This window comes from Aphelocoma coerulescens, chromosome 13, assembly GCF_041296385.1.
Source record: "Aphelocoma coerulescens isolate FSJ_1873_10779 chromosome 13, UR_Acoe_1.0, whole genome shotgun sequence".
Lineage (NCBI taxonomy): Eukaryota > Metazoa > Chordata > Aves > Passeriformes > Corvidae > Aphelocoma > Aphelocoma coerulescens.
In genome coordinates this window covers 6,707,410-6,720,566 of record NC_091027.1, presented here as the reverse complement: position 1 = coordinate 6,720,566, position 13,157 = coordinate 6,707,410, and the positions used below count along the sequence as shown (strand labels likewise).

Below are 13,157 nucleotides of genomic sequence, written 5' to 3'. Positions count from 1 at the left end.
CAAAAAATCAAGCCAAGAGCTCATCCTGAGGTGTGGACAGGCATGGGAAGGGGGTGAGGGCGGTCTCAACCTGCAGCCAGGGAACTCTGCTGCCCCAGCGGGGTGGTGGAGGTGGGATGTGATGCTGGCTGCCCAGGAATCATCTTGCCCACGACCGTGGTCCCCTTATGACTGGGAGCAGACCAGGCAGAGGGGTTTCAGGAGGTCCCCAGAGCAGTGGTACCGGTGCTGGATTGTTGTCTCTGGATTTTTGCCTTCCCCCAAGTGCCTCAGAACTTTAGGCGCTGAGGAAAGCTGTGGAAAGGGGAGGCCCCACATCTCCAGCAGCATCTGAAACGTGAGGTGCTGAGGGTGGGAGGATGGAAAAAGGGTGAAGGGCTGGGAAAGGGGGTGCCCCGGGATGGGTAAGAGGATGCTCAGGACTGTTAAGGGGGATGTGCAGGGCTGGGAGAGAGGGATGCCCCAGAATGGGATACGGGAATGCCCCGGACCGGGAAGGGGATTCGGAAAGCTGGGGAAGGGGATGCCCCGGTCTGGGGAAGGGGATGTCCAGGCTTCCCTCCCCCCCACCATCCCGCAGCGGGCTGAGGGCAGACCCAGCCGGGACGAGAAGCGGCGGAGTAGGGACATCGGGGGCGGCGGGGCGGCTGCCAGAATCGCCGGGCGGGGGGGTGCCCGTCCCGTCCGGTCTGTCGGTCGGTCTGTCAGGGCGGGCAGGGGCAGGGGCAGCGCCTGCGGGACCCGCCACCCCCCGGCCCCGGCCCCCGCCCGCCGCCCCCCCGGGCCCGCTCCGAGGGCGGAGCTGCCGCAACTTTCCTGCCCGCCGCCTCCTCCCCGGTGCAGTCGGGCTGCGCGGGGAGGCGGCACCGGCACCGGCACCGCGGGTACGGTCGGGCTGGGGGGGCAGGGGAGGCAGGGACCGGGGGGCTCCGGGCAGGGGCCGGGGGGTGCCAATGCAGAAGTGCCGGGGGAAGGAGGTTGTGTGGGCACACAGAGGAGAGTGCAGTAGGAGTGTTGGGATCTGGGGGTGTCCGGGGTGCCGGGGGACGGCAGCGCGCAGGGGGTGCACAGGGGTCCGGGGTGTACAGGGGGGGCCCGGGCGTGCATGCCCAGAACCCCCGTGGGCGCGATGGCGGGCGAAGGGTGGGCGATGGGGGGCACAGAGCCGGGGCTGAGCGGGGTTTGTCTCCAGGAATGAGCGGGGCAGGTGTCGGGTCCCTCTGCCGGCACCCGGGTGTCCGTTGTGGGGCGTGGGAGGCACAGCGATGACACACGGCGGGGACGCGGAGGGACGTGGGGGTCCCCCTCGGGGCTCGGCAGGGTCGCACCTTCCAGCTCCGCAGAACTTCTTCCCAGGCGATGTCCCCTGTCCCCTGCGTCAGGGACATGACCTCCCCTGGCCGTGCCACCCATGCTGGGGACACGAGGTCTGTCCCTCGGCTTGGCAGGCAGCAGGATGGATCCTTTACGGATTGTGCAAGGGACAGGCAAAGGCCCCGTTTCGTTCCGCTGCCCTCCCCGCTCTGCCCACCCCGCAGGGACACTCCGAGCCATTTGACCTTCTCTCGCCAGGCCAGCGCCGCTGGCTCGGGGCACCAGCCCGGCGGGGCTGTCCCCGGGACCCGGTAGCCCGGGATGGGTCGCAGCGAGTTCCAGCAGCAGTGGGCACGGTGGGGCTGGGACGCGCTTTCCAGGCGGGATGGAGTCCCCGTGGTACCCGGCCGTGGGATGGGCTGGTTCTGCTGCCCTCGGGGTGAACGGATGGCAGGTCCGCCTGGGGGAGGCTCCAGCCGCCTTTTCCAAAGATAAAAGCTTGATTTTAGCCAGCTGCGGAAGGTGCTGCCTGCACTTGCGCGGGGGCAACAGCCTCTTCTTGCCCAGTGTGGACACACGTGGGGCTGGGGCTGCTCACTGCATCCTCCCAGGAACTGGGCAGGGGCAGACAGCCCCCATTCAAACTTAATCCCCACCACCCCCTTCTCCCCGCGCCCCGGGCGGGAATTGGGTGCCCCAGGACTTGCTGCTTGGAGCCTGTGGGGCCATTTCATCAGGATTTGGGTGCTGAGCGCCAGGCACGGCTGCGAGCCAGGAGGAGCATGGGGAGGCAAACAGCTCCAAATCCAGCAAAGCCCCTGCGAACAGAGCACAGGGAAAACTTGCAAGCGCAACGAATTTTCTTGCTGTGCCACATTTTGTCACTGGCAAAGGCGCCTGTGTGGAGAGGCCCAGCACAGAGCGTCTGCCAGGCAGGCGAGGTTGATCCCACCACAGCACCCACCACTTGAGCCGGATCTTTTTAGGGCTGCAGGGCCAGCATGGGTAAGAACTTCATGGAAGTTTCGTATCTGGGGCATAGGAGGGTTGGAAGCTGGGAATGAGGCAGAAAATTGTCATCTTTTTGTCCATATGTCTGAATCATATCCGTTTCTAGCTAGCTCAGCTGCCTGTCTGCGCTACCCTCCGTCTTTTCCTAGCAGCAGATTACTTGGGATAACTGGGAGCTGGAGGGAAATGTGTGCACAGGCTTAAATGTGTGTGAGCTGGTACGCATTGCAAAAAATCCTGCACAGCTGTAGCTGGGGCAAGGGGCCAGTTGGCTGCTCTGCCAAAAAACCTGCTTACATTTCCTCAGTGTCCAAAGTCCTCAATGTTTGGGTGAAAACATTGGATCTCCTCAGCATTGCCTGGCTGTGGATGTGCAGTGGGGTTTGTGTCAGGTGGCACAGACCGCGTCCCTCTGGAAATGGGGTTTGTCTTGGTTTCGCTCTTGGTATTGCCAGTGGGATTTTGCCAGCAAGAGGCACCATTTGGGTTGACCCACAGAAGCCCAAGAAATGTTTGGAAGGGGGAAAAAGCACCTGCTGGTTATGGATGGTAGGTGCTCTGCCAGGGGGTGGTCTGGTGGGACACCCTGAGCATGGCCAAGGTGGGCTGCAGCATCGGGATGGCTGAGCATCCAAACCTGTAGCAGGCCAGGGACAGAGCCCAAACTGAAGACTTCAGAGTCACCTGCCAGCTCTGACCCCAAGGTTTCATGTGAACTGTTGCATCCTGCAGGTCCCATTAGGACTTGGGTACCTCTTGGCTTCTCTGTACAAGGACTTCTCACTAGGCACAGCTTCCAAGTCCCTGCTTTCCTTCCTGTGTCATCCCAGCAATGTCAAGACCATCAGCTTTCACTGAATCTGTCAGTTCAGTGAAACTGCAATTTAAGGCCAAATCTTCATCCCATTTCAGCTCTTGGAGTCCCAGAGCAGGATGGGTCACAAGCCATGTCTGATACATCCATCACCTTCATTTGGGGTCAGATGATGATTCCAGCCTTCGCTGGCTGTACTTCAGACATCCTACTTTAGCACCTTTCAGGGGGATCCATCCTTTGCATGGAAAGCTGAGATGGAAGGAATTTTTTTCCCATCTGTCCAGGAAGTGAGAGCAAGAAAAATGCCTTTCATCACCTTCGTCATCCTCGCTCTGGAGGAGCACTGTACATGCCGTGGGAAGGATGACTGACAGCTCGGCAAGAAGCTGTTAAGCTCTGCACTTGGGGGATGTTCAGGAAGTCACCCCTGGAGCAACGGAAAACCTACAGACCAAGTGCATATATAAATTATATAAATGCATAGATAGAGATCTATAGGCTTCTGTGGCCAGAGCTGGAGTGTGTTAAACCAGAACAGCACTTGGAGCTGCTCCTGTGTGCCAGGACTCTGGCAGTTCCATGGGGCACAGGATGCACGGGGAGCATCTCCTTCTCCAGCGCCCCTGGACCACAAGGGACCCAAGGCTGGCCCAGTGAGGGCACATGGCACCGGAGAGCACTGGTGGGGCTCCTTGTCTTGGAAGAAGATGGGACATTTGGAGAGGGGAGATGTCTCCTTTCTGAGAGACAGCATCGTGGCAAGACAGTGTATGGTGTGGGAGGGAAGGCAGGAAGGCAGGAAGGCAGAAAGGAAGGAAGGCAGGAAGGAAGGCAGGAAGGAAGGCAGGAAGGAAGGAAGGAAGGAAGGAAGGAAGGAAGGAAGGAAGGAAGGAAGGAAGGAAGGAAGGAAGGAAGGAAGGAAGGAAGGAAGGAAGGAAGGAAGGAAGGAAGGAAGGAAGGAAGGAAGGAAGGAAGGAAGGAAGGAAGGAAGGAAGGAAGGAAGGAAGGAAGGAAGGAAGGAAGGAAGGAAGGAGAAGCTGTCATCCTTCGGATTTTGGACAGGGCTCAGGGTACGGGGTGGAAACCAGCTCCCAGTGCTGCACCAGCCCCTTGGACACACATAATTTTACTTTTGCCTCCTCCCTGCACTGCTTTGGTTGCCTTAGGCCCCATGCCCCTTCTCCTTCTCCTCCCCAGCACCTGAACATCTCAGTGCATTCACCTCCTTCCTGCCTGCCTGGGGCTGGGGAAAAGAACCAGCCAGAGCCCACCCAGGGCTGCCAGCTGGCAGGAGATGGCAAGGAAGGATGATGGAATGTTCTCTGTGGCTGGGAGGGGAGTGAGTGGTGCAGAAACTGCCCCAGGTGGCAGAATCCCTCCAGACACTATGGCAGATGGATAAAGGCTCCTACACTGGGTGAATAACCTCATCCCACAGCTCAGGCTGGAGCAATTTCCTCTGGACTGCCGGAGACTTTGGTGCTCTTCATCTGTGTCATAAAAATTGGATGTGAAGAGCAATTCTTACCCTCAGCATCCCAAGTAGTATCCTGAGGGATTCGTTTCCACTGGACTCAGGCGGACCAGCCCAGGAATGGTGGGTGCTGGGTGGGCAGGGGCAGAGGGGCTGCTGGAAGAGCGGAGGGGATGGGTATGGACGGGAATAGATCCGAGGGAAGGGGTTTCAGGTGGGGGAGTCCACCATGGAGCGCACCCTGGCCCGGAGTGATGCCCGTGCCTGTGGCGACATCCAGGGATGGAGACACCCAGGGAAGAAATCCCGGCGGGCAAATCCCAGTATTGGTCCCGGCTACGTGGGAGCGTATTTGGCGGCTAGTCCAAGCAGGGACGGGCTGGCCAAGAGCTGAGTCATCCCTCCAGCACGGAGGAGATCCCCCAGGGCCCCTCGTTTGCTGTTAAAAGGCAGTAGCAAGAGCAAGAGGCTGCGAAATGGCTCCGCCGAGAGCTCGGCTTCTTAGGCAGCCCCGGCCCCCGAGGAAGCGAGGAGGCTCCGCTCGGAGCACGAAACCCGCAGACATCTGGAGCCTGTGGCTTGTTTCTCAACGGCTCCTTGGCCGTGTTTCTCCTCCGTTTCGGAGATAAAGGCGGCGAGGGTGACCCCGGGGAGCGGGAGCCGCGGTGCTGGCCGCCCTCCAGCCAGCCCGGCCGGAGGAAGCAGCGGCCCCGCTCTGTGCCGCCGCCAAAGCAAATAGAAACGGGGCGTTAAACAATGCTGGCCGCGAACCGGGGGGGACTGGCCGCCGGCGTCGCCGCTGCCGACGGGCTCCTCGTCTCCAGGAGAGTTTCCACTGGCATCTCTGCCTCCTCTGCCCCCTGCCCAAACAAAACCCTCCTGTCGGGCAGCCCTGAAGACTTCATCCAGGGCATCCTGCACACCTCAGCGGTGTGCAGGGACTTGCTGGGTGCTGAGGGAGGCAGGAGGGATGAAGGGTGAGGAAGAGGAGTTGCCCAGTTCCAGCAGCCCTCCTGCTTACCGTGGGCTTGCTGGAAGGATTTGTCTTAGTCATCCATCCCTTCCCTCGCTGGTAGGCTGAGCCACTGCTGAAAATATCCTGGAAGACTCCCAAGCAGCACAGAAGGCAAGAAAATGAGGAACACATGAAGGAAGGGAAGACGGGAAGGAATGAGAAGGAAAGAGGAGCAGGGCTAGGAGTGGGCGGTCTCGGCCACCCACCTCCCTGCTGGGGCCAGAGCAGAGACACCCATCAGAGCCATCCCAGCAGTGCCTTTGGAGAGGGGGCTGCACCCCTGCTGGGTGCAGGAGTGATGCTGGCCGTCGGCGCTGGTGTCTGTGCCCAGCAGTGGCCTCGGCAGGGTGGGAGACACTGCCCTTCCCACGGGTGCTTTCGGGGGGGGTAAGTTCATAGGAAATTGCTCACCCTGAGAAAATGCATTCCCGGCAGCTCCACATCCTTTCGGTCTTAGGGAAGGGCTGGTGCCCTGACCTCTGTCCGGCTCAGGGGAAGGCGCCAGGCTTTTAGCGCGTTGCTTTTAGCGCTTGTGCTGAGTCCCGAGGCGTGAGGGTGGCTCCTCGCTGTGTCCGCGTCTGTGTCCAGCTGGGCAGGATCTGCACAGCTTCTGTCGGCTGCTGCCATCTCGTGTTGCTCCATTCATGAGTCCTCCGCCAGGGCTGCCCCCCGGCCTTGCTGTGAGGTCGGGTAGGGTTGGCATGGCCCTGCTGTCCCCGGGTTTATGTCCTGCCCGCTGGGGGCTGAGCATGCCGGGATTCGGGGCGAGGGGCTGGGGACACACGCTGGCCTCTTCCCTGCCACTGCCTCTTTGAGCCGGGGGCCGAAGCCATGTGAGCTTCCAGGAGACCTGCTCGGAGAAATTCCTTTCCCCTATGGTCAGCGCGGTGGGCGCGCAGAACCCAGCCGAAACACGGCGTGGGATGGTGGACAGGTCCAGAGCGTCACTAGGTGTCCCCTGGGCTTTCCCATCTGTCCCAGCATCTTGGTGGGGGCTGCGCTGGGTCCCCATTGCTCCCGGACCGTGTACCGCAGCCCCGGTGCATCTCTCCTGCCTTCCCCCAGCTGCCAGGGAAGGAGTGGGGGTGCCGGGGGATAGGTGGAGGAAGGGCTGCCAGTCCTGGGCGGCGATGACTGACACCCCACATTCCCACTGAGCACCCTAATCCCCCTCTCTCCTCTGCCCAGGTCTCTCCCGCAGCGCCAGCCTCTCGGAGAAGGAGCTGAAGGAGGCGAAGGCGCGGAGCCAGAGGATCGCGGCTCAGCTCACCACGGCACCAGGCCCCAGTTCCAAGGGCGTCCTGCTGTTCCACCGGCGCAGGCAGCGCGTTGAGGGGCTCACGGGGGCCGGGCATGGCGGGGGGCTGCCGCTGAGCCCTGAGCCCCAGCCTCGGCAAGCGGCCATGGAGCAGGGCCAGGGGCAGGGGATGAAGCCGGAGCCTGACCAGCCTGGCAATCCAGGAGAAGGGATGCTGGCAAACGCCTCCCCGTGCCAGGAGCTTCCTGCTGAAACCCAGCAGGTCCCACTCAGTGTTTACCTGAAGGAGAACTTGGCATCGGCTGCCACCAACGGCGTGCAGGAGCAGGCAGCCGGCAGGATGGAGAGAGGGGTGGAGGCGCTCGGAAATGGAGGAGCCCCTGCAGGGCCAAACGCAGCTGCTCTTGTCCTGCCACAGAGCCCCGAGGAGGGGAAGAACATCGAAGTGCCCAGTGAGGTTCCCGGTGAGGTGCCTAGAGAGGTGCCCAGCGCGCCAGCGGGGACAGCCACAGGGATGGCATCCCCAGCCGGGCAGCAGCAGAACGGGGCACAGGGCCGGCAGTACTATGAGGTCCATCTCACCCTGGCCAAGCCCAAGCCTGTGAAGAACCGCACGGCCAGACCCTTTGGCACCCAAGCATCCCCTGCCAGTGCCCAGCCGGCCGAGGAACCTCCTGCCCCCGAGCTGCCCCCACCACCAACCTATGCAGAGACCCTCAGCAGCCCCCCACCCCTCACCCGTGTCCGCTCCCCCCCCGCCTACTCGGCCCTGTACCCTACCCAGGAGCAGAAGATGCTGCCAGATCCCCTCCTGAGCTGCGGGGTGAGCGGACCAAACCCCTTGCCCAAAACAGGGATCCTGGAGGAGTCGGCTGCCCGGAGAGCCAGCAGAAAGTCCATGTTCACCTTCGTGGAGAAGCCGAAGCTGGGCCCCAACCCCGACCTGCTGGACCTGGTTCAGAGTGCAGATAGCAGGAAGAAGCAGAAGGAGCATGGGGAGCCCAGTGCCGAGGATGAGCCCTTCGTCCTCGGGGCTGAAGCTTCGAACTTTGTTCCCAACAGCACAGCCAGGGGTGTGCAGCACCTCCCGCCAGCTGAGGATGCTCCGGCATGGTCCTCCTGCCTCAAGTCTCCCACCATCCAGCCCAAGAAGAAGCCACAGCCCAGCCACATCCTCAGTGAAGCGAGAGGGAAGGGGGCTGAGCTCTTTGCCCGCCGGCAGTCCAGGATGGAGAAGTTCATCATTGAGGCCCCCTCTCAGCCCGAGTTGCTGCGGTCCCCATCACCCACCATGTCCCTACCTCCCTCCTGGAAGTATGATAACAATGCTTATCTGTCACCCATGGTCTCCAGACGCCCCTCCAAGAGTCCCAGCAGGCCCTCCAAAACCCCTCCTGCATCACTGTATGGCAGCAACCTAGTGGAGAACGAGGTGTCCCAGAAGGAGCTGGAGATCTCCAAGCACCAGCCTTACCAGCTCCAGTCTTCTCTCTTCATCCTCTCCCCATCCAAGGGGCCAGCAAGGTCCATGCCCCAGGAGATGCCTCCACCCAGACCCTCTCTTCCCGACTCCTACCCCTTCCCCCAGCAAGCCTCCTGCCCGACCTCTCCGTTGCCTCCTTCTCCGGTTTGGCATCCCCCTGTGGTGCCCAGTGCCGGCCAGACCACGGCCAGCCCCTTCCCCAGTCCTGCTGGGGCTCTGCCCCTGACTCACGACAGCCGTGCCAGTCCTGGAGCCCCGGCTGAGGTGCTGCTGGCCTCCCCGTGCCGCCTGCTGCCGCCCCGGGCCAAGGCAGGCTTCCAGGCACCCCGGCCCTCCTACTCCACCAGGAATGCTGGCATCGAGCCGCAGGTGTGGAAACCTTCTTTTTACTACAAGTAGTGGTGGTGGAGAGAAAAACACAGGGGTGATAGGCTGAGTCCTCCCTAACTGCTCATGGGAGTGCCAAAAGCCAAATCAACCACAAAAAGAAGGGGGGGGGGGGGGGGGGAAGAAAAGAAAACAGAAAAAAGAAGTGGTTGTGAGGCTGCAGTGCTGGGACAGTGGGTGAGAGATGCTGCCAAACCCCTGGTGCAACAGGAGCTGAGGAGTCCCAGGGAGGCAGCAGGAACTGGGCACAGAGCCTGCAGGATCCCAAAGAGTCATCAGCCCTGCCTGTCCCACAGGGCTGCTCTTGCTCTTCTCTCGTCTGGAAACTATGGAGCATCGCACCTCCGGCTCCCTCCTTTCCTCACCTCCGGCTTTTCCAGCTCTCAGAGCTCTGCCTGCTCCTCTGCATCCCCTCTGTCCTGTGGCTCTTCTCAGCCTCCTACCAAAGCAAACCTGGAGGGGACACGCTGCCTTTCTGCCTCACTGTGCCTGCTCCTGGCTCTTCTGTTGCTCCTTCAGGATCTGCCCTCATTTGCTTCCTCACTGTGGAGGAAGAACTGCATCCCTAAGGGAACGGCAGAGTCCAGTGGTGCTGGGCCCAGGGACACCGCGGGGTCTCTGTCCCTGCCTGGGCTCAGTCCAGCTGGAGCTGGGGCGGGCAGTGCTGTGTGGCACAGCTGGAAGCAAGGGGTGTGCTGGGATGAGGAGGGTGCTGAGGGCAGAGCCGTTGGGTGACACTCAGCCCAAGACTGGGCTGAGCAGTCCAGCTGTGCCTCTGCCCACACCCTCTCGCCACTTTCCCCATGGTGCCAAGTTGCCTTTTGACTGCTTTATTTCTCCTGCGTTTTTCTTTTTTTCCCCTCTTTGTGAATACACTCTCTGCGCTGTCACACCTGGCTCTTCTCTTTCCTGCCGTCTGGGGAGCAGTGCGGGGTGATGGATCCTGGGCAGTGCAAGAGGGTCTCCGAGCATCCCCAGAGGGAGACTTTGGGAAGCTGCAGGTAGAGAGAGGTCCTGGGACACATTCTGGGCAAGAATGATTAACAGCAGGCTCAGCCTGCCCTGATCTCACTGGCGGGCGAGGGGGTGCAGGGTCAAATGCGTTTTGGGGACCCCTTGTAGGGATGCAATGCACGAAGAGACATCCCCAGCTCCTGTGGGGCTGTGCCGGCATGAATCTTACCCTGGCACCCTCCTGCCGCTGTACCCCTGCTCTGTCCCTTCGTCCCCCCGCGCGGGGGTCACTAACCCGCTCTCTGTCCCTCTCCAGGACAGGCGCTCGTCCCTCCCTGCGTCGCCCACCTGGACGCCCCGGCTGGCGCGGCGCCCGGGCAGCCTGGACGGCTGGGCCAGCCCGGCCTCGGTGCCCGAGCTGGATGAGGGACCTCCCACGTCCCCTCCGTGGAGCGAGAGGTCCCTGTCCCCGCTGCGGCAGGACGCGGACCCCCGGGCCAGCCGGCAGATGCAAGCGCGGCTCGCCAGGAACATCATCAACGCTGCCCGCAGGAAGAGCTCCTCTCCCAAAGCCGTGGGGCTGGAGAACTCCCGACCCTTCACCCCCATCTCTGCCGGCCCCCCCAGCCTGCCCCAGTCGCCCCGGCTGGGGCCCAGAGCGCCGGCACTGCAGGCTGCCAGCAGCGTGCTGGGGAGCCTGGCCAGCCCCTCGCCCACCCACAAAAGCCCCCTGCGATCGCCCCGGGCAGGCAGCCCCCAGTTCTGTGCCTCCCCCGGGATGCCCCGAGCCGCCTGGGCAGAGGGCCGCCGGCTCCTGTTGCCATCCAGCGCGTCTTCCTGCCCCGTGCCCAGGCTGTCCCCCATCCCCAAGAGCCCCCTGCCATCCCCCGTGGTGGGTGGGCGGTCCCCAGCCAAGCGTTGCACCTCCCGGTCCCCTACGGACTCGGACGTCTCCCTCGACTCCGAAGACTCGGGGACCAAGAGCCCGGGAATTCACAGCTTCAACCTCTGTCCCCGGGGCTGGACCAGCAGCCTGCGGCTGAAGACGGGGGGCCTGCCCTCAGGGGCACCCTGCACCTCCTAGAAAAGCCAGCCCCCGCCAAACCACCCTCTCCCTCAACCCGTCACCCCGGGTGATGCCACCCGCTCACCCCCCACCGGGAACACACCAACCCCCGAGGCTGAAGTCTCCAAAAAACAGTGTCCCTTCGGAGCTGCCACGGCCCCTCTGTGTGCCAGAGGGGTCAGGTGCCTCGTGCCCGGCCGCCATCCCATGGCCCTGCTCTATTTTTACCCTAACCTTTCGGGGCAGGACTGTGTGGTCAGCAGGCAGGAGTAGGCAGAGTGGGGGAGCCGGCCCCGCCACGGCCTCTCCCTCGGCAGTCCCTGCCTGCCAGCCAGCCCCATCTCACATAGCCAGGATGGGATGGGCTGGGTGGTCCCCAGCTCCCAGATGTTATCACGGGGTGTCACCGCAGCTCTGCTTCCCTGGGGTGGCACAGCTGCTGCGGGTGGGCAGCATCGATTGGATGCCATGACCATGGTCCCTCTCCCAGCCTCTCCCAGCCTCTAGATTTGGCTGGTGTCAATTGAAACCAGATTTTGGAGAGGAAAAGTTAATTTTTAATTCCCTCCAGTTATTCACTGATTTTTTTTTTTTCTTTTAAACTTTTGACCCTGTCTCAAAGAAATTCTCCCAAGTCCTTCTTTCCCTGGAGAACAAAAAGAGCCAAAGTTATTTATTGCCACATTAAGGGGACTCTTTACAGGTGCTCTCCTTCCCTGCCCAGACCAAGAGGGACAGCCCCATCTTGTACCTGTCCCTGTCCCCATACCCAAGTTCATCACATCGCCATTCCCATCCCCTCTCCAGTGGGATGGAGGCACACACAGGAACTGATGGGTGCTGTGACAGCCAGGGCAGGTGGGAAGGAGTGGGGGACCATGGGGGCTGAAGGAAATGGTAGAAGTTGCAGAGGATTTGAAGGAGGTGTCGGCACAGAAGGTGATTCTGAGTATGTTGGTGTTCCCACACCTTGGGGCCAGTGAGACCAGCACTGGACAGGAGGTTGTGTTTGGGCTGCCAGGCCTCTGGCATATTCCCATTCAGGAAGACCATCACCCCTTCCCTTTCCCCAGGACACGCTGTTGAAGCCAGCCCATCCCTGTTCCCTGGAGTACCTCCACACTGCAGGCTGCCCTTTCTGGAACACAGCCCCCATTCCCAGGACACATCTCCCACCCTCGCTCCAGCAGCCACCACAACCTGCCTTCACCACACTGCTGTATACCCAGCTCAGAAATAAACGGCCGTTATCCCACCCAGGCTGGCTCTGATCTGTCCCCGAGGTGGCCTGGGCACACATGGCACATGGCTACCTCCTGCTGCTGCTACATGTCCCCAGGGGTCAGCCCTGCTCCATGCCAAGTGACAGCATCTGCATCCGTGTGGGTCAGCTGTGCTTCTTGCTGGGCTGATGGCATCCTGGTCCCCAAGGGTCAGAGCCCTGCTCCATGCCAGGATTATGGCATCCTCGTCCCTGTGAGTCAGACCTGTTCCGTGCTGGGGTAGAGGCATCCCAGTCCCCAAGGGTCACAGCCCTGCTCCGCCCCCTTTCTCAGCCAGAAATAACTTGTGTCCCGTGGCTGGACCTTGGCATCTGGGCTGGAGCCCAGGACGTGTTGGGGCAAGCAGCAGGAGCCCAAGGGTGCCGCGAAGGGCCAGCAGGGGCCACCGAGTGCTGGTGACTGCAGCTTGGCTTGTCTCATCCCCAGTGCAGCAGGAGAAGCATCTTCGGTTCCCAGCATCTGGGGTATCCCCTGGCCAGGTAGGGAAGGTGAGGTCCCACGCGGGGGTCAGCAGCTGGGTGGGTGCACATGGCTTGGGGATGTCCTTGGAAAAGGGGACACCACCACTGTGGGGGTCAGTGTAGAGTCTCCTTGGAGCGGGGCAGAGGGAACGATGGGGTCCCTGGCTCGTTGTGGGGATGGTTAATGCTGAACTCGGAGCTGGCAGGGAGCTGCGTGCCAGGCACCCCAGCCCCATGGAGACCCTGGCACTGCAGGGCCCTTAGGGGAAGCTGCCCAGCATCAGCCTGAGCTGAGGGATGCCAGATGCACCGGAGTCGAACAGCACTTGTGGAGCCGAGTGCCCCGGCAGTACAGGAGGGTTCTGCTGCAGATGGGCAGCTCAGGGGGCTCAGACTGGGGCTGGTTTCCAGCTGCCCCTCCACAATGGAGCAACACAGATGGGTGGTCCCATGACCCTTCTTGCTGCTGGCTGGGCTCACCAGCTCCCTGCAGGTTCAGGGTTGCAGCTCCTGCACCCTTGGGGCCAGCAGCTGAAAATAGCTCTGCTAAGGCGGAGGTGCTGGGGGGGTGGCAGCCAGGGCCCCGCTTGGCTGGCAGCTGCTGCTCCGAGGGCGCTCGAGGCACAAGGACAGT

At 62.0% G+C, this 13,157-nt stretch overlaps 1 protein-coding gene across 1 annotated transcript; it reads left to right on the top strand.

The window, feature by feature from the left end:
- Positions 1-523: 523 nt before the first annotated feature.
- On the top strand, positions 524-12,891 carry SYNPO (synaptopodin). The gene is made up of 3 exons (XM_069029287.1): positions 524-884; positions 6,820-8,741; positions 10,030-12,891. The coding sequence occupies exons 1-3, from the start codon at positions 524-526 to the stop codon at positions 10,795-10,797; spliced, it is 3,051 nt and encodes a 1,016-aa protein (XP_068885388.1). The 3' UTR covers positions 10,798-12,891.
- Positions 12,892-13,157: the final 266 nt, after the last annotated feature.

Excerpts from the sequence above, each read along its gene's own strand:
- SYNPO (XM_069029287.1), top strand. The coding sequence starts at position 524 with ATGCCCCGGTCTGGGGAAGGGGATGTCCAGGCTTCCCTCCCCCCCACC. Across the intron at positions 885-6,819 it reads CACCGGCACCGGCACCGCGG|GTCTCTCCCGCAGCGCCAGC; the intron begins GTACGGTCGGGC and ends TCCTCTGCCCAG. Across the intron at positions 8,742-10,029 it reads ATGCTGGCATCGAGCCGCAG|GACAGGCGCTCGTCCCTCCC; the intron begins GTGTGGAAACCT and ends GTCCCTCTCCAG.